General features: G+C 46.5%; 1 protein-coding gene across 10 annotated transcripts in view; it reads left to right on the top strand.

The window, feature by feature from the left end:
• The first annotated feature begins 9,454 nt into the window (after positions 1 to 9,454).
• CHD3 (chromodomain helicase DNA binding protein 3) overlaps positions 9,455 to 24,047 on the top strand; it is a 1,503,198-nt gene continuing 1,488,605 nt past the window's right edge. For 9 of the 10 annotated variants that reach the window (XM_069218665.1, XM_069218664.1, XM_069218660.1 and 6 more), the window contains exon 1: positions 9,481 to 9,959. In XM_069218665.1, the coding sequence (XP_069074766.1) occupies positions 9,713 to 9,959 (247 nt within the window). In that variant the 5' untranslated portion in view covers positions 9,481 to 9,712. Of the gene's footprint in view, positions 9,960 to 24,047 lie in introns of all 10 variants that reach the window. The other variant, XM_069218663.1, reaches the window with a different exon arrangement.

Below are 24,047 nucleotides of genomic sequence, written 5' to 3'. Positions count from 1 at the left end.
AGAGATAGTGTGCACAGAGTTCAAGGGTTCCCCTTAGGGGTAAGATAGTGGCAAAATTAGATAATTCTAATGCTCTATTTTGTGGTAGTGTGGTCGGGTAGTAGGCTTATCAGAGGGTACTGTTAAGCATTTGTTGTACACACACAGGCATTAAATGAGGAACACACACACAAAGACTTACTCCAGGCCAATAGTGTTTTTATATAGAAAATATATTTTCTTAGTTTATTTTTAGAACCACAAGTTCAAGATTTGAAGTAAATACATAAAATGCAAGGTACTCCACACAGGTAAGTTAGGAACTTTGAATTAGAGCAATATCATATACAGTCTTTGTTAAAATGGCAATACGCTATTTTAAAAGTGGACACACTGCAAAAATCAGCAGTTCCTGGGGGAGGTAAGTAACGGTTAGATTGATTGTGAGGTAAGTAAAACACTTACAAGTCTCAGTTCCTGGGCATAGGCAGCCCACCGTTGGGGGTTCAAGGCAACCCCAAAGTTACCACACCAGCAGCTCAGGGCCGGTCAGGTGCAGAGGTTAACGAGGTGCCCAAAACACATAGGGGCCTATGGAGAACAGGGGTTCTCCGGTTCCAGTCTGCCAGCAGGTAAGTACCCGCGTCCTCAGGGGGCAGACCAGGGGGTTTTGTAGAGCACTGGGGGGGACACAAGTAGGCACACAAAACACACCCTCAACGGCACAGGGGCGGTCGGGTGCAGTGTGCAAAGCAGGTGTCGGGTTTTTGATAGGAAACAATGGAGGGACCCGGGGCTCACTCTAGTGGTGCAGGCAGGCACGGGGTCTTCTCGGCCCAGCCACTACCTGGGCTAGGCAGAGGGTCGCCTGGGGGTCACTCTTGCACTGAAGTTCGGTTCCTTCAGGCCCTGGGGGCTGCGGATGCAGTGCTTGGTCCAGGCATCAGGTCCCTTGTTACTGGCAGTCGCGGTCAGAGGGAGCCTCTGGATTCTCTCTGCAGGCGTCACTGTGGGGGTCCAGGGGGGTCGTCTCGGGCTACTCACGGGGGCGCAGTCACTGGGGAGTCCTCCCTGTGGTGTTTGCTCTCTGGATCTCGAGTCGGGGGCGTCGGGTGCAGAGTGTGAAGTCTCACGCTTCCGGTGGGAAGAGTGAGTTCTTTGAAAGTTGCTTCTTTGTTGCAAAGTTGTAGCTGTTGTTGAGCAGAGCCGCTGCTCACGGGAGTTTCTTGGTCCGGGGGGTCAGGGCAGTCCTCTGAGGCTTCATAGGTTGCTGGTCCCTGTTGGATGTGTCGCTAGTTGCAGGTTTTTGACTCTGGAGACAGGCTGGTAGGGCTGGGGCCAAAGCAGTTGTCGTCATCTCTGCAGGCTTGTAGGTCAGTAGTCCTTTGTAGTACAGGTTGCAGGAATCTGATTTCCTGGGTTCTGGGGTGCCCCTAAATACTAGATTTAGGGGAGTGTTTAGGTCGGGGAGGGCAGTAGCCAATGGCTATTGTCCTGGAGGGTGGATACACCCTCTTTGTGCCTCCTCCCTGTGGGGAGGGGGGCACATCCCTAATCCTAATGGGGGAATCCTCCAAAACTAAGATGGAGGATTTCTAAAGGCAGGGGTCACCTCAGCTCAGGGCACCTTAGGGGCTGTCCTGACTGGTCGGTGACTCCTTGTTTTCCTAATTATCTCCTCCAGCCTTGCTGCCAAAAGTGGGGGCAGTGGCCGGAGGGGTGGGCATCTCCACTAGCTGGGATGCCCTGGGACGCTGTAACAAAGGGGGTGAGCCTTTGAGGCTTACCGCCAAGTGTTATAGTTCCTGCAGGGGGAGGTGTGAAGCACCTCCACCCAGTGCAGGCTTTGTTCCTGGCCACACAGTGACAAAGGCACTCTCCCTATGTGGCCAGCAACTCGTCTTGTGGTGGCAGGCTGGCAGAAACTGGTCAGCCCCACACTAGAAGTCGGGTTGGTATTCAGGGGGCAGCTCTAAGATGCCCTCTGGGTGCATGTTACAATAAATTACACACTGGCATCAGTGTGCATTTATTGTGCTGAGAAGTTTGATACCAAACTTCCATGATTTCAGTGTAGCCATATGGAACTGTTGAGTTCGTGTTTGACAAACTCCCAGACCATATACTCTTATAGGCTACCTTGCACTTACAATGTCTAAGGTTTTGCTTAGACACTGTAGGGGCATAGTGCTCATGCACATATGCCCTCACCTGTGGTATAGTGCACCCTGCCTTAGGGCTGTAAGGCTTGCTAGATGGGTGACTTATCTATGCCACAGGCAGTGTGAGGTTGGCATAGCACTCTGAGGGGAGGGCTAGGTTGACTTAGTCATTTTCTCCCCACCAGCACACACAAGCTGTGAGGCAGTGTGCATGTGCTGAGTGATGGTCCCCAGGGTGGCATAAGACATGCTGCAGCCCTTAGAGACCTTCCCTGGCATTAGGGCCCTTGGTATCAGGGATACCAGTTACAAGGGACTTATCTGAGTGCCAGGGCTGTGCCAATTACGGAAGCAAAACTTCAGGGGGTAACCATGCCAAGGAGGCATTTCCTTACAGTAACTTACTGGAGGCAAGGTGTCTCTTAAACTAAGGATTCTAGGCCTGGGTGCAGGAGGTCTGTTTATTTGCACACAACGTGAGATGTATCTTTAGATTCTTCCAGAAGTGGCAAAAGTAGAAGGTTCCTCAGATCTATATCTGGATGGACTTCCAGGTCATGGGTGTAGGCTAGTCAGCCTTCCTTCAGATTATTGCACTGATTAAGCCTTGTAGTATTGCTGCAGTGCGTATTGCATAGGCCAGTGGTTCCCAACCTGTGGTCCGCGAAGCCTGCTTAGGGGGTCCGCGAGAGCCTGGAAAATTAAAAAATATTAACAAATATTGACAAATTAGGTCCCCAGCTTCCAGTAATGACTTAGGAGGGGTTCCCCGGATTACCATGATGATTCAGTAGGGGTCCCTGGGTTCCATTAATGTTAAAGTGGGGGTCCACAGAAGGTTGGGAACCACTGGCATAGGCTTTTGGAGTGCTTGTTCCTGCTTGTCAGGCTCGGTGGTAGGCTGGAGTTTACCACATTGAAAGTTATGCAACATATTGTGAAGGCAGTGCAAGGGGGCAGAGTGATCTACTGAAATTCTGTGAAGGGTCACACAATCATATTTTTGTAGTCCCTTGATGAGTCATGCTGCTGGGTAGAGGATAATTTTCAGTCTGGGTTGAGTCTGCGTTTCCTCCATCCTGGTGCCAAGTGATTAGTAATTGAGAGTGCACGACAAGTAGCCAGTTAAACAAACTGACAGTATATTCTGTTTAGAAGCGGTAAATACATGTATAAATACCGCTAATGTAGACTAGGAGTTCATCTGTAAGAGTGGGCTGTCACAGTCACAGAAAGTTTGTGGTAGTACCATAAGGTCCAGGTGGAGTCTTTTCTAGGGACATGATGGGAGAAAGCAGCACCTCTAGGCCCCGGGGAAGCATGTTTTAATGCAAAGAGGCACAGAGAGAAAAGTTGTTAAATCGAGACTGTTTGGAAAATTGGGGGCATCTAGGAGGTATGTCCAATGCTGTGACAATAAAAATGTACAATAAAAATACGGCAACCCAAAATCCATGGGAAATTAAGTACTTTTAATGCTAAAGTAAAAACAATAGTTCCTTCAGAGTCATATGTAGGCAACTTTATAGTTATTGGAATAACTAGATGATATGCACTGGACCTGCATAATTTGCCAATTTCTAAATAAAACTATTGCTGCTAGAAATGAAGGATTTAACAGGGACAAAAATGGAAGAGGTGGAAAGTTGACAGCTTCCTGAAAATTGAGAAGCATGGGGACAGTCCGCTGTGCAAGTGGAGGTCCTCGCTTGGCAAATGGTAAAGGAGGGTCCCCTAACCCTGCAAGGATAAAAAGAAATGGATGCAGATTGAGCAGCAGGAAAACAGTAGCAGAGTTGCACAAGACAGCTGGGGGTTATGCATGACCATGAGGAGAATCATTATGTATGGAGTCAAAGTGGAGGCCAAGCACTAGAGAAACCATTAACATCCAATACTTATCGGATGGGTGAAATACCTAACAACTCACAAATCCAATCTGTGCATAAACCGGGGTTTTCACACAGGATGGAATTAACTGCTCAATTTCTTCCTTGGCTTGTGTCTCTGAACTGTAGCAAATATTGTCCCTCTTGTTCACCTTTGTACTCGTGATTTTCTTGTCTTTTTCTTTATTTTTCTAAATTGCTGAAAATCCTGGTGGATGTGCTGCAGTTTCCAATCCAGACTGTGGAGGCCTAAGACGTTGAAGAAGAACCAGAAACTGGATTCTCCGGATACTCATAGGTAGGTGTAGTAGCTGTTGCTGATAGCTGCTGCTGCAAGACAGGAAACTTGCAAAGCAAGACGTGGTCAACTGGTGTGCTCTTTTAGGCATGGTTCTAAAATGGCCATCTTAAGGAAAGTTCTGGTTTTCCTGAGTCATTGGTGTTTTTTTGCGTGAGTGTGAAGCACGTTTCTTGCAACAGCTGAGGAGTGCTTAAGAGGTATAACACATCAGTGTTTTAGCCAGATTTACAACACACAAATACTTTTCTCGTACACAGTTTCTGCAGGCATAAACTCTTGCTGTCAAATCTGTGAGAGCATAGTGTGACTTGGTGCTGTGTACACATGATATTATGGATGTTCTTTGTATAGATCCCCAGTGATATCTATGCTCATAAGACCCTGGGATGCAGTAAATTAAAGGGCCGAAATGACATCCTACCCATCACTTTTCATCTCATTATTAGATAATACAGATTTTACACCGGAGACAAATGGATATGGAAAAGGGCAGGTCATTTCAAACTATGAGATAAATTCTGGAAGGATCAGGTGAAGAGCTTTATGGAGCTTAAACATGAATATGAGATACAGAAGACCAATGCTTTGGATACACTCAAGTAACGATCTGTAAACGAGGCCAGAAATGCTAGTGTCACTTTATTTTTAAGAATAGGTGTCAGCTGAAGGAAGATAATGGAAAAGATGACTCTCAGTCTGGTTGAACATTTCCAGTAGCAGGACAGCTCCTCAAGACAAGTATTGACAAAGCCAATAGGACTCGCCTATGCAAGAGCTATTGTGTTTGCCAATGTATTTTAGCCATGTTTTACAGTAGCATGGCTCCTGTTCAGCAAGGCTGAAAGTTAGTGGCTTAGAGGAGAGTTGCATGAAGTGTCGTAGAGTGGAATGCCAAAGAGTGGAGTAGAGTGTTGTAGAGTGGAGTGGCGGAGAATGTTGTGTATTGGATTGCCAAGATATGGAGTCATGTAGAGTGGCATAGAGTAGTGGACTGGTTAGAGTGCATTGGGTTAGATTGCTGCAGAGTATGGTGGCGTAGAGGGCAGTGGCATTGAATTCAGCTGCACAGAATGCAGCCTTGTAGAATGCAGTGGCATAGATTAGAGTGGCGCAGAGTAGAGGGCCACGGAGTGCAGAGGCACAGACTGCAGTAGCGTAGAGTGACAGAGTCCTGCAGAATGGAGTTGCATAGAGTTGAGTGATGCAGAGGTCAGTGCACAGAGTATGCATTGTAACGTAGTGTACTGTCATTATAGACAGTACATTTTCAATTGACATGTCCATTACAGTTGCACAGACATACAGTTTTACCAATAAAGCGTTTCAGTGCACAAACGAAAATATGTGGAAATCACCTAGTGTAATGATTTGTTTTGATCATATAAATGTATTTGTTTTAAACACACTTCAGAAAAGAGTGCTTCATTTGTGTTACTATTTCTGATATATTCTGAAATACTTACAAAGTTAATTTCAATGTTGTTGTGTGCTAGAAAAAAACTCCTTCATACCCTAAGTATCCAGCAAGATTGTAACATAAATGTTCTCATTTTGAAGTCAGAGAAAGGAAAGTAAACAAGCGCCCTACTGACAATTGACCCTGACCTTTGAATCCAGAAGAAATGTGACAAGATAAAAAAGAGATTTAAAGGCCTGTTTACATAAGAGGAGTTCTTGGAAGGATACAGTAAACACGGTTTAGACAACAGGAGGGACAAACAGCCTGTATAGCTTAAAGCAAATAAAGCCATCAAAGAGAAAGCCAGAAAAATGTGAGTTTCAAACCACAAAGCCAATGTTAATCAACGGGCAGGATGCATTCCTAAGTCAACTTCCTGAAAGTTCCCACGATGTCTATAACAACCCAGACACCTGTGCTGTTGGGTAGGCTGCGACCTAAAAAAAGAGGACTTCTGCTTTTGATTGATTAAATATGTTTTGTCTTTTGCAAAAGAACACTTTGGATGATCGTTCTCTGTGAGGAGACTTACATAAGTGAGGAGATGAGTGTCATTATGGACTCTACTAGAAAAAAAAATGTCTTCCCCTCCTTTTGATGGCTTATGGATGCATGGGCATACCCCAGAAAGCAACTGCAGACGTGATGACCTGACAGAGTTATCTTCTTGCAACATTGTAAATGAGGAGTGAACACTAAAATTTAGGCAACATTTGACCGACTCTGCTGATAAAACGTGGTTTAAAACGTAAATAAATTTGATAAACACTAAGGAAGGGCTCTGGAGCCACATTTTTGTAAGGTGTAGAAAAACCATAACTGACACCAGTGAGTCAGGCAGTGCCATATTCAAGCATGTGTTGCGGCTTCCTGGATGGGTAGGGCCATGACTTGAACCCTGAGACAAAACCCATTAGCACTGAAGAGTTATTGTTTTAGGAAAGTATGTCAGGTCCAGCCTAGCACTTGGAGATATTCATAACATGAGAAATCTGCTGAAAGTATTAATCAGAAAGTAAGGTTATGATCCAAAATCTCAAAACCACTGAAGAGCACCTGTTATGGTGAGTTAACCAATTTTGTTAATGCATCCTTCAGGTCTACCTGTACCATAGAGTACTTTAAAACAATGTTGATCAGTTACTGCACAATATCAATTTTGACCCTGTGATGCTTTTTTGAGCTGTTGTCCTGTCTTCCATATAATGTATCTATTCAAAATATAGGATAAGATAACTCCCATCTAACTAGGACCATACAGAAGTGCATGACATTTTTGGTAATCTAGAATGTGGTTTTGCACGTGAAAAACAGGCAGAAATGGTGTTGACAGATGTACATAGTACCATCCTATAGGTACCTGAAAAGACATGTTGGATGTTATGTATGTTTAAAAAATGGTTTGCCTGAATTCCTGCTAGGCCATCCTAATGAAATGTGTTGCGTAGAGTTGTATGCAGTCCCAACAGAATTGTCTGAAGTGGCGTTCACTACAAGTCATGTCTTTGTCCTGCCATGTTTATCATTTAGGCTCCAACGCTGCATGAGATGCTTTTTACTATGGGGTAGTAGTTTCACATCTAAGTTAACACCACCCAGATGTTGTTTGGACTCTAGAAATTTCAGCCCTGAATTGGTCTGTCTACTGTGTGCGCCAAGCATGCACGAGAGCCTACTTTAGAGCTTAGCAGATGGGGTACTCCGTCACAAATGTGACAGATATCCTGTCTGCCATATAAAAAGTGTAATTTAATATAATGCACTTGCGATATACGTCACATTTGTGATGGATTATCCCATCCACCAAACTAAATCAGGCCCTGAGCCTCAACAGTCCCAAAACTCACTATTTACTTTTTTGACATACTGGCACTTTACCACTACTTGAGTGATGCCATATGAGTGATACTGTTTATGAGATAGACTGCATTGCATGAAGCATTGGAACACATCATCTATTCTTGCTTTGCTAAAGGAGTAATCTTATGATGTGGATGGATTGCAAAGCGACCATTTTGAGTCATGGTCCCTTATTAATTTCCTTCATGTAAATACTACTTTGACATCATGAAGCAGTTTGGCTCCATTGTTTAATAACGATGGTGCAGCTACGGTTTTCTTTGTAGTTCTAATTTTGTCTTGAGGGCTGTAACTGAATTCAATAATTTAAGCAGCATCACCACCGCACTCGGCTGTGCTCTGTTCTGCACCCTCATCACTCTTTCACCGGAGATATGTCTCTTATCCCTCTCACTTTGTCCCTTATCTGCAAATCAATGCCATCCTCCTTCCTCAAACACTGGACCGGCTATCTTTGTGAGGAGCGGTGTGCTATAAGGATCAGTCCCAATAGTGTGTTTAGGAACTTTTGAGTAAGACTATCAAAAACACAAAAAGTACACGGATGTTGACTCAGTCCACTTTTGAACATACCCCAGCTTGTATACCATGTTGTGTTTTCACTTTTTGGAACAGTACTTCACTACTCCAAAATGTATTTGTGAATAGGCCCCTATGTACGGTATGAGTGGAGTTCAAGGAAGGACATAGTGAAGTGCCTATGTTCAACACTTGAATTACAGGTACTCTTTAGAGCTGGATTCCAAAAGTTCTCGAAACACTGACTCAAACTATTTTGTAATGGTATTTTTCGTGGTACTTTTGTGCCAAAATATCCCTCCATGCTTGTAATGAGGTGGTGTTTGCCACACAGGTGCACTGTGAATTGTTTCAAGCCTTCTGCTGCTAAGAAAATTATGGCATTGTGAAACAGTTTTATAACTTAAAAAAAAGAAAATGGAAGGGCATATCAATTTCTCAATACACACATGCCTTTTAAGGGATAAAATTATATTCAACCCTTCCAAACATTAAATTAAAGCCATACCATCTGTGACAGAAAATATATAACAAAAAACGTTAGTTTTATTTTTTTAACCACCTTTGTCTTTTCAGGTTTATTGTTCAGTCAAAAAAATAAATAAGCAGATTCTTTAAAAAATGAAATTTCAACTACCAGAAGCAATGCTTTGTTTTGTTGAACAGAACGCAGTTAGTTGGAAAGACTATTAAGTGTTTGCAAATGTATTAATTGTAGTTAAAAAGCAAAGGCCTAGCATGCACATTATTCTGTGCCTGCAGCAAAATGAACCACTCCCTTCTTCTGAGTATTTATCGTATTAAAAAAAGACTGGTTTCTCCCTTCTTCGGTGTACTAGTAAACACTAGTATGTAACTAGTTAACCTTTAACAATGTATGCTGATGTCATACTAAACATGACTACTGATTATTCCCCCACACCCCCTCCATTATTCTTTATAGACCTTTCAGGTGGGGGTTCGGGGGTGGAAAAATAATTTACAGCAGCCATCTTTGTTTTATGCAGAAATCATTCCTCCGACTACCCCCACTCCTGAGAAAAAAATATATGCATTTACATACATACAATATTTAATCTGTGCAATAACCAGATGAAAAGAGGTGATAGCATGATTGCTGCAAGTTAATCCTGGCCATTCAGTAACAAGAAGAAAAGGAAACGGATTCGTCTGATTGAATTTCGGATTGTTTTTGAAGGGTGGGGGCTAGAAATATTAAGCCAGCCATTTTGTCAAAAGTTTTTTTTTTTTTTTTTCCTTTACGGAGGGGGGGTTGTTTAAATATAATTTAAGGGCGGCCATCTTTGTTTCAGTCTGTAAAAAAATATTCAGAAGCGCCCCCTTTCTGGAATTTAAATAAGAGTTGTTTTGATGTGAGGAGACAGATTATTGAATTCCAGTCAGTTTGAGACTTTATTTCTATATAGCGTTGATTTTTGCAGTGTAGAGAGGTGTTGTTTACACGTATTTACAAGTAAGGTCGGCGAAAGGGGAAAAGGGAGAGAGAAGGCAGCCAGGGGGGTGGGGGACCGGCGCCTTGGGGATGTCTTCCCCCCTGAGGGACGAGGACGACGAAGAGGAGGAGATGGCGGTGTCCGAAGAGGGGGAAGAAGAAGAAGAAGCCGAGGAAGAGGAGGAAGAAGACGATGATCGGGAGGACGACGAGGAAGACGAGGAGCGAGAGGCTGAGGTGACGCGACCCAACAGCCCGGAGGAGCTCTACTCCCCGCTGCCGCCGGCGCCCGCGGACTACCCGGACGAGGAAGCCGCAGCCGAGGCGACTACGCCAGGTAAGCCGCGACGAACGCGCCTAAGCGACTGAACGTTCCAGGGCAGGCGCGCGGGGTGACCGTTGGGCAGACGGTTTCAAGGGACCCCTGTGCTCTGCGGAGAGGGACAACTCGAGGAGCGCGCGCCTAGATCAGAAGCCAGGTTTAGACACGCACTTTTTTTTTTTCAAATCTGTCTCACGCCGCCCCCCTTGTTAGAAACCGTCACCTCGACCGCGGTCGGGACCCCTCGCCCCCACCGCTTGTTGGCCTCGCGCTCTGACTGACCCCTCGCGCGCCCCCCGGCGCGGTTAAATACTAATCCCTGACAGGAGAAGAGGTGCTCGGTGAGGGGCGCACAGCCGCTGTTCCTTTGGTTAATGAATGTGCGCTCTTCGTTCTCTGAACCTGCAGACGATGTGATATGCAACCGAGGTTTCCTCACGGGAAAGAAGGCATTTTGTACGATTTTTTTGGGAGTTTTCTTTATTTGTGTGTTTTTTTTGCAGCTGCGTCTTCGGTTGTTTTTGACATCCCCTATAAACGTTGCATTCCAGAATTGTTCTTATAGTTATGAGATTATATATGTGAAACATTGTTTTTCACCTGGCGTTCTCTTCTCAAAACATTGCTTTAAATAGAGTATTCTCTTCTCCTCCACTAATATTGCACACCAGATTATTTTCTAACTGGAAAACACGTACTTAGTCTTATTGTGGGTTGTGTACTTCATTTTAACTCGTCTGTTGGGTATGTTGTTTTGCTTTCGCCTCAAGAAAAAAGCTAAAACTTTTTCTATACAGACAAGGAATGGGGCTGGGAAGGTGTTCATGTACTGATACTTTGCAACCAGAGTAGTGCAACAAGTATTTATTCATTCCATTTAGCTATTAAATGCAACACTCAAAATGGAAAGGCTTCTACATACTTCACCCCCACAAAACCTGCAACAACTTTATTAACGTTTTTTTTGTCTTTCATATGGTCGACACAGTAACTGTTGCACATTGATAGCTCGACACAAATGTAACTGTTTATTAATAAGGACTACACCTTTTCTCATTCAGTAAGACGGCAGGTTGAGCCTGCTCGTCGCTGCCCAGGATAGTTCTGCACCCAACATGTGCATTTAGCCACAAATCTATTTAAATGGGCACTGCGTAGCCGTTTACCGGCTTTGTTTTATTTGAACATATCTGGAGAGCAAGGGGATACTGCACAATAGCCAGAGTCCGGGAATACCATTCACATTAGTTTGCAAGTAGGAAGAATACTCGTGGGCTGTGTGTCCTGTGGTGAAGTGTTTAGTTTACATAGGGCCAGATGTATCAAAGGGTTTTACCCATTCTGTGTCAATGGGAAAATGCTTTGGTACATATGGTGCATAATCTTTCTGAATTTCAAAAGATTTGGTGTAGTTCTTACAGATGTTCTGATGTTTTTTCTTTTCATGGGAGGTTACAGGGAGTGCAGAATTATTAGGCAAGTTGTATTTTTGAGGATTAATTTTATTATTGAACAACAACCATGTTCTCAATGAACCCAAAAAACTCATTAATATCAAAGCTGAATATTTTTGGAAGTAGTTTTTAGTTTGTTTTTAGTTTTAGCTATGTTAGGGGGATATCTGTGTGTGCAGGTGACTATTACTGTGCATAATTATTAGGCAACTTAACAAAAAAAATATATATACCCATTTCAATTATTTATTATTACCAGTGAAACCAATATAACATCTCAACATTCACAAATATACATTTCTGACATTCTAAAACAAAACAAAAACAAATCAGTGACCAATATAGCCACCTTTCTTTGCAAGGACACTCAAAAGCCTGCCATCCATGGATTCTGTCAGTGTTTTGATCTGTTCACCATCAACATTGCGTGCAGCAGCAACCACAGCCTCCCAGACACTGTTCAGAGAGGTGTACTGTTTTCCCTCCTTGTAAATCTCACATTTGATGATGGACCACAGGTTCTCAATGGGGTTCAGATCAGGTGAACAAGGAGGCCATGTCATTAGATTTCCTTCTTTTATACCCTTTCTTGCCAGCCACGCTGTGGAGTACTTGGACGCGTGTGATGGAGCATTGTCCTGCATGAAAATCATGTTTTTCTTGAAGGATGCAGACTTCTTCCTGTACCACTGCTTGAAGAAGGTGTCTTCCAGGAACTGGCAGTAGGACTGGGAGTTGAGCTTGACTCCATCCTCAACCCGAAAAGGCCCCACAAGCTCATCTTTGATGATACCAGCCCAAACCAGTACTCCACCTCCACCTTGCTGGCGTCTGAGTCGGACTGGAGCTCTCTGCCCTTTACCAATCCAGCCACGGGCCCATCCATCTGGCCCATCAAGACTCACTCTCATTTCATCAGTCCATAAAACCTTAGAAAAATCAGTCTTGAGATATTTCTTGGCCCAGTCTTGACGTTTCAGCTTGTGTGTCTTGTTCAGTGGTGGTCGTCTTTCAGCCTTTCTTACCTTGGCCATGTCTCTGAGTATTGCACACCTTGTGCTTTTGGGCACTCCAGTGATGTTGCAGCTCTGAAATATGGCCAAACTGGTGGCAAGTGGCATCGTGGCAGCTGCACGCTTGACTTTTCTCAGTTCATGGGCAGTTATTTTGCGCCTTGGTTTTTCCACACGCTTCTTGCGACCCTGTTGACTATTTTGAATGAAACGCTTGATTGTTCGATGATCACGCTTCAGAAGCTTTGCAATTTTAAGAGTGCTGCATCGCTCTGCAAGATATCTCACTATTTTTGACTTTTCGGAGCCTGTCAAGTCCTTCTTTTGACCCATTTTGCCAAAGGAAAGGAAGTTGCCTAATAATTATGCACACCTGATATAGGGTGTTGATGTCATTAGACCACACCCCTTCTCATTACAGAGATGCACATCACCTAATATGCTTAATTGGTAGTAGGCTTTCGAGCCTATACAGCTTGGAGTAAGACAACATGCATAAAGAGGATGATGTGGTCAAAATACTCATTTGCCTAATAATTCTGCACTCCCTGTAGATGAAAAAGGCCGCTCTTCTTCTAAGTGTCTTTTTTCATCAGATTTGTTGTACCTACTGTGATGTAGCTCTGCATTATAGTGCAGCGCCTTCCCTCGAGGAAGTTGATTTCTCATAAATATAAAGTAAAATCCTTGCAGAGTTACGTGAGAAGTTGATTTACTTATATTTTGAACTAAATAAGTTACACTACCAAAAGAATACCTTATTTTTCTTGTCTTAAAAGCATGTTATACAGTTTAGCCTCCTCACCCTGCCTTGAGTACAGAGACGATAGTTTAGCTGACCCATGTTTTGTTCTGGACATGTGGCTCATAACAATTATCATTTGATTGCCTTCGGTCTGGGCTAAAGTTAAGTTCGGTTCCTAATAACACCTTTTAGATTTCCGACAGCATGCACGTTTTACAGCATAGGGATCTTTTTGATTTGGTAATTAAATTTATTTTGTTCAACACATGAATCAACTTCTCATTTGAGTCTTATTAAGTGAATATACTCCTTTGGATTAGAGGAGTGCTTTTCTGACTACTCAGTAGTCATACAATATGTGGGGTGTGGTGCTGAGTGCACAGTGCTAATAGGGATTACTTGGCTTCAACCATAGTAGTTATGGACTTTTGTCAACAGGGTAAATCGTTCTGTAGCTCTACAAACCAGGCCAAGTAAAACTCTTTCTGCACTAGATTCCCTGTAGTGAGGACAAGCAGTAATAGGTTTCTCAGGCAGGTAGTTTGGGGCAAAAGCTCATAACTCAACAGTCAGCCAACAGACAAAATAATGTAAGGTCAATGTCAAGCCCTGTGCTTAAAAAGAAAGTATGTGTAATCATGCAACAACTAAATACTACAGATTTCAATGGAAACAACACATAGTTTTCCAAACTAAGGTGTGTTAAACAGTGGAATGCTACACTCCCTTCTTCCTATTATCTTCATGGTATTCACCCTTTGTCCCGATATGATCAAGATCTTGTATCTGTAATTTCCAGCACACTACAGGCTTAGGCACAAGTGCAGATAAGTCAAATATTCTCACAGATCAAATGTGCAATTCCATCTTTATCCCCCTGGGGCAAAAAGTATTCGGGTCTGATTACGACTTTGTCAGAGGGGATTACTCCTTCCCAAATGTGACGGATATCCCACCCGCTGAATAACAAGTTCATTATATCCTATGGAACTCATAATACCGCGGGTGGGATATCTGTCACATTTGGGACGGTGTAACCCCCTCCCACGAAGTCGAAATCAGGCCCTTAGTGTCTGATTATGAGTTCCTTGTAATTTTCTGACACAATGCGTAAACTTCTGTTTACACATGGGTTGGAATTACGAGTTTAAAGGTACTTAACACATCCAATAATGATCAGATCCTTTAAACAACTCAACCTTTGTTAAATTGTAGCAGGTTAAACCTGCCAAAATTTATCAGGGAAAACTTGCAGTATTTGCGTTGTCATATAGATTTGGGTGATTTAAATTCCAAAATCTGCATGTTATACTCATAACATATGATATTTATCACACCCAATAAGTAACGTGTCCTGTGGTATTGTTATTTAACAGGGGATAAATAATGCCTTAACTCCTAATCAGGCTCTAATTGTGCACAGCAGTTCAGTATGCACCCATTTAAACTCTTCTCAGAGCAGGCTAAGCCCCGAGATTTACCTGCTAGGTTTTGCAGCAGTTTTATGTTTGTGATGGATGGGGTTGGGGCTCCCGCCCTCATGGCATTAGCTATTCCTGCAGGGCCTTGCCAGCAACCTCACTCAGGCAACGTTCGTGGGGGTGATTGGTAAGGCAGATTTGATTGTTTCAGATAGGTGTACTGGTACAGCAGCTTGGGTCTTCAGGCTGACTCTCTTGCAGTGATGTCTTTCTGGCAGTTGTTGTAGGAAGTTGGCCTGGTGGTGGACAACTACGGTGTTCACACCTTATACCAGGTCCAAGCAACTCCTATTAGTGAAGTGTAGGCAGTGTCTAGAAAGCTAGGGCTCTCTAGCGTTAGCTGTGGATGATCAGCCAATACTTATCTAGTAGACATACGGAGCTTATGCAATACCTCTATAGTCACACAGCAACTTATCACACAATAAAGAACCACAGTGTTGCAAAAATATAGGTACTTTATTATTGTAACACAACACTAGATTAGTTATAGGCAGTCCCCCCAACTGGAGGTATGTACACACTAAATATATATACAATAGCAATCAGAAAGTAGCAAAGACACAACAAGCATTGGCAATATGTAGTGAAAATAGTAAGGGTTCTAGGGGAGGGCCAAACCATATATTGATAAAATGGAACTTGAGCTACAGTCGCCCACTCAAGGATGTGAAGTTGTTAGAGGGGAGCTGGAAGAACTAGGAACCCCAAGAAGTGAGTACCTGAGTGACCCCCCTACCTGGTCTTCCCAAGGACTAACAGGAGGACTTAGAAAAAGGACTGTGCAAGAACAGGACCAGTCAAGAAGAAACCAACAGTGGATTCTGAAAGAAAATGATCTGCAACATAAGGGGGAAGAGTTCAGACCACAATGGAGTGTCCAGTGGAAGCAGGAGCTACTACCCACCCTTCTGTGAATGAAGAACCAGGTCGACGGGGGAAGAAGGAGACAAGCTGTGGAGCCTAGAAGTTGAAGAGGAGTCATTGGAGCAATGCAGGTGGTGGCGCACGTCATTTGTTGAACTTCAGATGGTCAGTGGTGTAGGATAACCACAAACAACCCTTGGCAAATGCAGGAGGAGCAAAAGAAGTGTTGCAAGGCTGAGGAGGGCCAGCAAAGCCCAGGGGACTCGACCTTTGGAGGGGAGTCCGGGGTGACCCTCGGCAATCGGGAGAGTCAACAGAAGCAGTCGCAGCCCCACAGGCAACCCACTGGCAGCAGGCACAGTGAGTCACAGTGAGGTCCAGTCAGCACACCTGTAGAGGAGTTCCACGTTGCTGGAGCAGCAAGAAGTGCTGGGGCTATTCGGAGCCTGAAGATCCCTTGTAGCAGGAGACAACAAGCCTTGGTAGCTGCAGGAGTTGCGGTACACAGGGGTACTGTCCTGCAAGGAAAGGCAAGAGCTCACCGTCTCCCAAGTTGGACAGCTGGCAGAGAGGACCAAGGGGACCACTCCAGACCACCACCTGTGATGCAGGATCCACGCAGTTCTAGAGGAGGGTAGGTCCACGCAGCCAGACATCACATTGCTGTAGGTGCCTGCAGATGCAGGGGAGTGACTCCTTCCCTCCAAGAGAGGTTTCTTCTTGCTTCTAGGTGCAGACTGAAGTCTCGTCGGCCTCAGAGAATGCAAAGCTGGGGAAATGTTGCAGTTCCTGGAAGGAGCTGTAGAAACAACGTTGCAACGCGAAATCTTGTCGGAGATGCATTCTTGTCGGTTCCTGAAGAGTCCATTTGTGGTTCCAGTGGCCAGAAGTCAAAGTAAACGATGCAGAGGAGTCCTGGTGGAATCTTGCTCGTAGAATTTGAGGACCCACCCACAAGGGAGTCCCTAAATAGCCCTAAAAAGGGGTTTGGTCACCTAGCAAGGTGACCATCTATCAGAAGGGGTCTGTGACATCACCTGCCTGACCTGGCCACTCAGATGCTCCCAGCAGCCTCTGCACATCTTGGTTTGAAGATGGAAGACTCAAGTGGCCACCTGGAGGAGCTCTTGGCACCACCCCTGGGGTGGTGATGGGCAGGGGAGTAGTCAGTCCCCTTTTCTTTGTCCAGTTCCCTGCTAGGGCAGGGACTGGTGGTCCCTGGACTGGTGCAAGCCGGTTTATGCAGGGAGGGCACCAAATGTGCCCTTCAAAACAAACCGGTGGCTTGGGGAGGCTACCCCTCCCAAGCCTTGTGTATGAAAGTCACTCTTTTTTGCATGGTCACCCCCACTTTTTGCCTGCTGTCCGTGTTCTTTGACTGTCTTCACTGGGGTCCTGCTAACCAGGGCCCCAGTGACTGTGCTTTCTCCCTGTAAGGGCCAAATGTAGCAAAATTTTGCGAGTTGCAAGTGGCCCATATCGCAATTTGTGACCTCGCAAAATCGGAAATGGGATGCAAAAATCCCATTTCCGTAGTGCAAATTGCGATGCGAGCCATTACCGACTCGCAAATTTTGCGACCCGCAAATAGGAATTCGTAATTTGCGAGTCGCAAACCTTATGAAAAATCCACTCGCAAATTGAGACTAGTCTCAAAAAGCCCATTTTGCACACCCAAATTACCACTAAGTCAGAGCAGGTGGTAACCAGAACCAAAGTATAAAAGGAGACCCAGAAGGCATCTGGGTTACTCAAAATGGCTGAAATATATGTGCTAGCAAGGATGAGGAGAGTCTACGCTGCCCAGCAGAGGAGGAGGAGGAGGAGGAGCCAGAGACAGGAGAGGATACACAGAACCAGGCAGACACTTTTCCAACAAACTGAGGAGGAGATATATGACAAATACAGACTCAGCAGTGCAGCAATATTAGAATTAATTGATCTACTCAATCCGCAGCTTCAACACCAGACTGTGCGCGGCAGCGCCATCCCCACACATGTGCAAGTGCTATGCTCACTGCACCTCCTGGCCTCGGGTAGCTATCAGGGGGTGATTGCAGTGGCAGGTGGGGTATCCCAAAGTGCACTCTCACGGTTCTTCAGATGTTTCCTAGATGCCCTACTCACACACATGTCCAGATACATATACCTACCCAGGAATGAGGCAGAAATTAACAGCACCAAGTTGGAATTCTACAGAATTGCCAACTTCCCTCATGGACGGGACACATATACAACTTTGCCCTCCTGCAAATCTAGAATATCTGTTTCGCAATAGGAAATGTACCCACTCACTGAACATCCAGGTGGTATGTGACGCCCATTATGTCATCACTGACATGGTAGCCAAATTTCCAGGGAGTACACCTGACTCTTACATTTTCAGGCACAGTGGGATACACCAACGCCTAGAACGTGTGGAGTTTGGAGAAGGATATCTCTTAGGTATTGCTGAATACACCCTGAAGCCATACACACAGGTCACTGTAGAAACCATCCATGCCCTGCTAACATTGCTTATTTTTGCCAAACAGGTGACAGTGCATATGCGCTATGACCATGGATACTAACCCCGTACCTGACACCTAGCAATGAAAATGATAGGCAATATAACAGTGCACATAGGCGGACCAGAAATATCATAGAGAGGACCTTTGGACTGTTAAAGGCAAGATTCCGATGCCTCCACTAAAGTGGAGGTGCGCTCCAGTATGCCCCAATAACAGCATTCAAGATAGTTGGCGCATGCGCAATACTACACAACATTGCCACCAGACGTGGGCTACATCTCACCCCTGCAGACCCAGATTCGGAGGATTAGGAGCAAGAGCTACCACATCGGCAGCCTGGAGATAGAAGCATTGCAAATCAAGGCAGACAGAGACGAGACCACATTGCAACCCAGTACTTTGGAAGGTACGTGGCAAATGACACCACACTCACTAATGTCACACACAAAGAGCCCAGTTGTGTAGTGGAACAAACAAAACTTTTTAATTAGTGAACCAAATGTCGAAAGAACATAACTGTCTGTAAGGGGCTGAACATGTCCACCCTTTATGAGGACACATTAACTGCATGTGCCTCAATATTCCTGCTGTGTTCTTGCCTACATCCTCCTCCTGGTTCGCCCAGCATGGCTCGTCCCAGGTGGGTCAGCTGACCCCTGACGTGCACTTCCACTCCTCAGTACACGTGTGTCAGTGGCAGATACACTGCTGATAGTGGACCCCTCCTCACTGTCCTGAGGGGTCTCACCCGTGCCCCTTGCCACCTGCCTGGCCTCCAACATGTCCACTGCGTGGCAAATGCGGCCCAGTCTCCGCGCCACATCCCCTGCAAAGTGGCCCAGTTCCACCTGCAGACTCACGGTCCGTCTTGACAGGCCTGTCTTGTTCCTGTCAAGACGTCCAATGGACGCTGCCATGCGGTCAAATCTGGTAACTAGGTGGCGCTCCCGGCGCCTTGCGCTGTGTCTCTCAGCCACCAGTTCCATCACCAGTTGGCGGATTGACTGTGTAAGTTCGCTGACATTGTCATTTAGTCTTGTTAACTGTGTGTTCACATCAGCCAGGCCATGTGTCAGATTGTTTTCCAGTCTCTACATTGCACCTGAAATAATCCGTAACTGCCTTGTTTGCAGGCGCTGACCGGAAAGGAGGGATGTCTCGACTGCAGACATTGATACCTCCCCAAATCCTCCTGGGGCACCGCCTGGACCTGGACTCTGCATCCGCGACGCGGTTGTGCTGCTGGCTCTGGATGTCTCACTGTGTGGCTGGGGCCAGGTGTTGTGTTTCCTTCCTCCATGCCCTGTACTTCTTCTGGAGGGGACTGTGGTGGTGTCGTGCTGGGCCCTGGAATGGCTGCTGCAGCCTCCTGCACTGCCTGTGGCTTGCTGTCTTCACCCTGGATAGTGTGGCTGTTGGGGGTGTCTTGTGGGAGACCTGTGGGACATAGGGAACACACTGTCCGTCTCTAACATCTGTTGTATGCCTCATAATAAACATTTGCCCATATGCTGACTACTGTACTACATTGCCCATAATGCACCATTCTAGTGGTTGCTAGTCTGGAATGGAGCTAGTCTGGTTGTGCATGTTGCTGTGTACTGGGAGAGTGTGGATATAGTATTTGCAGGTGTACATGCATATTTCATGGTACTCACTTTTGGATGTCCCTTGCGCTGACGTGTCCAATGCTCTCATTCCTGCCACAGCCTCAGGCTCCAGTGTCTGCTCCACCAATTCCTCCATGGCTGTGGGTGATGGGATGGTGGATGGGCCTCCCCCTGTGCCCCTCATTTCCCTGAGGCGCTCTGCCACCCTCTCCTTTGTACTGGAGCGCAGGTCGTACCACCTTTTTTTGATCTCATCAAGGGTTCGGTGGCTTACCCCAATTGCATTGATCCTCTCCTGGATTTGCTGCCAGATCCTCCTCTTCCCAGTGTCTGGGACACTCAGGGCTGCCTTGCCAAAAAGCTGGTCATGGTGCTGGCAGCATTCTTCTGTCAGCACCTCAAGTTCTTTTTCTGAGAACTTTAGTTTCCTTTTCCTTCCTGCACTGCCTGTGTCTTCCATGGTAGCAGCAGTTCCTCTCTGCACAGCAGTTTGAAAAGGGTGAGGTCCTCCCTCCTCCCAGGTGTATTTGATGACTTCCTAGTTCTGATGTCATCAGCAAGAGCCAGGAAGTGTTTCTCCAACTGTTTTGGTGCACCTGCATTCAATTTGTGGGCCAGTCGCAAATTGCGACACCGACTCGCAAATTGCGAGGTCGCAAAAAGCGACTTCGCTAACAGCGGACTCGCAATCTGCGGTGCAACATAATTTGCGAGTCGCAATTTGGTGTCGCTTTTTTTTCTTGCATCCCATTTTGCGATTCGGAAATTGTGATTCCCATTGACTCACAATCTCCGACTCGCAAAAATTTTCTTACCTACATCTGGCCCTAAATTCGGTTGCTTAGGACTTTTGCACACCCCACAATTGGCATACTGGTGCCCCCATGTAAGTCTCTAGTATATGGTACTTAGGTACCCAGGACATTGGGGCACCAGGGGTTCCCCATTGGCAGCAGCATGTATTGTGCCACCAATGGCAGCCCACACAAAAGGTGTCTGCAGGCCTGCCATGGCAGCCTGTGTGAAAAGGTGCATGCATCCTCTCACTACAGGCCACTGCACCAGGTCACTGTAAGTTACCCCTGTGGTAGGCCCTCCTAGCCCAGAGAGCAGAGTGCGGGTCCCTGTGAGTGAGGGCACCCCTGCATGAGCAGAGGTTCCCCTGCAAACTCCAGGACCATTTCCTTGTCTCCAGCTACATAATGGTAAGTCAGAACCTGGGCATGTTTGGTATCAAGCATGTCGGAATCATACCCTAATACTGTTGCCAGTATTAGTTGTATGATTCAGTGCACTTTGGGGGCTCCCTAGAGGACCCCCCAGTATTGCTCCTACAAGTCTTCCAGGGTTTTGCAAGCAGCCTGCGCAGCTGCCACCCCCCAGACGGGTTTCTGCCCTCCTGCTGCGTGACTTGCTCAAGCAGGGGAAGGCAGAACAAAGGATTTCCTGTGGGAGATAGGCAACACCCTCTCTCCGTGAAAATAGGTATGACATGGCTTGGGAGGGGTAGCCTCCCCAAGCAACCGGTATGCTTTGAAGGGCACAGATGGTGTCCTTCTTGCATAAACTGGTTTGCACCAATCCAGGGACCCACAGACCATGTTCTGGCATGAAACTGGACAAAGGAAAGGGGAGTGACCACTCCCCTGTCCATCGATCACCCAAGGGGTGGTGCCTAGAGCTCCTCCAGGTGGCCACTTCATTCTGCCATCTTGACTCTAAGATGTGCCGAGTCCCCTGGGACCATTTGAGTGGTCAGGTCAGACAGGTGACAAAACAGCCCCCTCCTGATGGGTGGTCTCCCCGCAGGTGACCAAACCACTTTTTAGGGCTATTTCGGGTCTCCTTCTTGGGTGGGTCCTCAGATTTGACATACAAGATTCCAGCAGGACTCCTCTGCATCATTTACTTCATCTTCTGGCCACTGGAACCACAAATGGACTCTACAGGAACCAACAGGCTGCAACTCCAGTGAAGAATCCGCTTTGCAACATTGTTTCTCTGGATTCTTCCAACAACTGCAACATCTCCACAGCTATGCATCCCCTGAGGTTGACGAGACTTCAACCTGCACCAAGACGTAAGAAGAAATCTCCCTTGGAGTGAAGGGGTCACTCCCCTGCATCTTCAGGGACCAACTGCAACATCAACCTGCTGCGTGGATCTGTACTCCTCTGGAACTACGTGGATCTTGAATCACAGCTTGTGGTCTGGAGTGGTCTTCTTAGTCCTCTCTGCCAGCTGTCTAACTTCGGAGATGGTAAGCCCTTGCCTTTCTTTGCAGGACAGTACCCTTGTGTCCTGCGTCTCTTGCAGCTACCAAGGCTTGTTTGCTTCTCCTCCAAGGGACCTTCAGGCTTCTTGTAGCCTCATCCCTGGGCAGTTCTTGCTGCAAAGCACAGACTCCTTTCTACTCCTCCAGCGACGTGGGACTCCTCTTCAGGTGTGGTGGATGTGTAGGGCGCCCTACACATCCAGACCCACAGGAGTTAACTGCGGAGTCCCCCAAGGATCCTCACTAAGTCCCACACTGTTCAACGTATACATCGCCCCTCTTGCAGCCTTCGTCAGAAGCCACGTTATAAACGTGCCAAATGCCGATGACACAGAGCTCATCATTTCCCTCACCGAAGACCGGACACGGCCAAAAGGAATTCCACTCAGGAATAGAAGCCGATGCCACCTGGATGAGAGAAAGCTGCCTCAAGCTCAACTCCGACAAGACTGAGCTCATCATCTTCGGAAACACCACCTCAACTTGGGACGACTCCTGGTGGCCCACATCACTCAGTGCCCCCCTGCACCGACTGAGCAGGCCCGCAACCTAGGCATCATCCTCGACTCCTCCCTATCCATGACGCGACAGGTACACTCAGTCGCCTCCTCCTGCTGGCGCCCACTCCACAAACTTTGGAAGATCTTCAGCTGGATCCTAGCAGGCTGTCACAGGACAGTCACCCACGCCTTAGTCACAAGCAAGTTCAATAACAGCAATACCCTCTACGCCGGCACCTCGACTAGAAACATAAAAAAACTACAACTCATCCAGAACACTGCCACCAGACTCCTCCTGGACCCCCCATGCCAAGAACACATCTCCTAACACCTGAGGGCCCTCCACTGGCTTCCGGGTCGAGAATCGAATCACCTTCAAGCTACTCACACACACGTACAAGGCCATACACAACGAGGACCAGCTTACCTGAACCAACTGTCTCCTTCCACATTCCTGCCAGATCCTTGCGCTCCACCCAGATGGCCCTTGCCACTATCCCTCGCACATGCAAAACCGCTGCCGGAGGGCAATCCTTCACCTACATCGTAGCAAAGAGCTGGAACAACCTCCCCCTGCACTTCAGGCAAAGCCTGTTGCTCATCCATCTTCAGGAAGAACCTCAAGATGTGACACTTTGGATGAGGTCCCCCCCAGCGCCTTGAGACCCTCTCGGGTGAGTAGCCACGCTTTACAAAAACTGATTGATCGATTAATTACTAAGTGAGCCTCACTGCAACTGCTATGCCTGCTGCCAATGGGTTGCCTGTGGCGGAGCTGCCTCCTCTTCTTGTGACTCTCCTGACTGCTGAGGGTCACCAAGGACTCCCCTCCCTGAGTCAAGTCCCCTGGGCCTTGCTGGTCCTCTTCAGCCTTGCAACTTGTCGTCTTCTTCTTTTGCATTTGCCAAGGCTTGTTTTTTTTCCCCCCAGCACCACTGACCAACTGCAACCCAACCGCCGACGTGGGGCACCATCTGCAAAACTTCAGGAACTCCTCTTCGTCTCCTGTGCTGCATTGCTGGTCTTCTTCATCCCTCGTCGACCTGGGCCTGCATCCGAAGGGTGGGTAGTGGCTCCTGGCATAACCAGACACTCAGTCACAAACTGGACTTGGTCCCTTTCCTTTGCAGGCACTCTTCTGCCAGAGGCCACCTCTGGGTTCTTCAGTCTTTCTTGGGTCTTGCATAATCCTTTTCCAAAGTCCTCCTGCTGGTTTTCGGGAAAACCAGTTACCTCTGCTCTCCTGGTCACTGTGGATCACTCTAGTACACATGAGATTCTTAGTTCCTCCAGCTCCCTTCCACTGATTCCACATCCTTGCATGAGGGACTGCCTTTCACATTCCACTTTTTTAGTATAAGGTTTGGCCCTCTGGCCCTCCCCTAGGGCCCTCACTGTTTGCCTATACTTTTGCCAATGCTTATTGCTTTTTATGCTCTTTACTGATTGCGAATAAGTATATAATTTTGTGTTTACTTACTGTAGGAAGGTAGCCTCTTTCTAGCCTTGTTACCCCCACTTTTGGCCTGTTTGTGAGTATATGTCAGGGTGTTTTTACTGTCTCACTGGGATCCTGCTAGCCAGGCCCCAGTGCTCATAGTGAAAACCCTCCATTGTCAGTATGTTTGATATGTGTCACTGGGATCCT

Source organism: Pleurodeles waltl, chromosome 12 (assembly GCF_031143425.1).
Source record: "Pleurodeles waltl isolate 20211129_DDA chromosome 12, aPleWal1.hap1.20221129, whole genome shotgun sequence".
Taxonomy (NCBI): domain Eukaryota; kingdom Metazoa; phylum Chordata; class Amphibia; order Caudata; family Salamandridae; genus Pleurodeles; species Pleurodeles waltl.
This window is presented reverse-complemented; position numbering and strand designations above follow the sequence as displayed.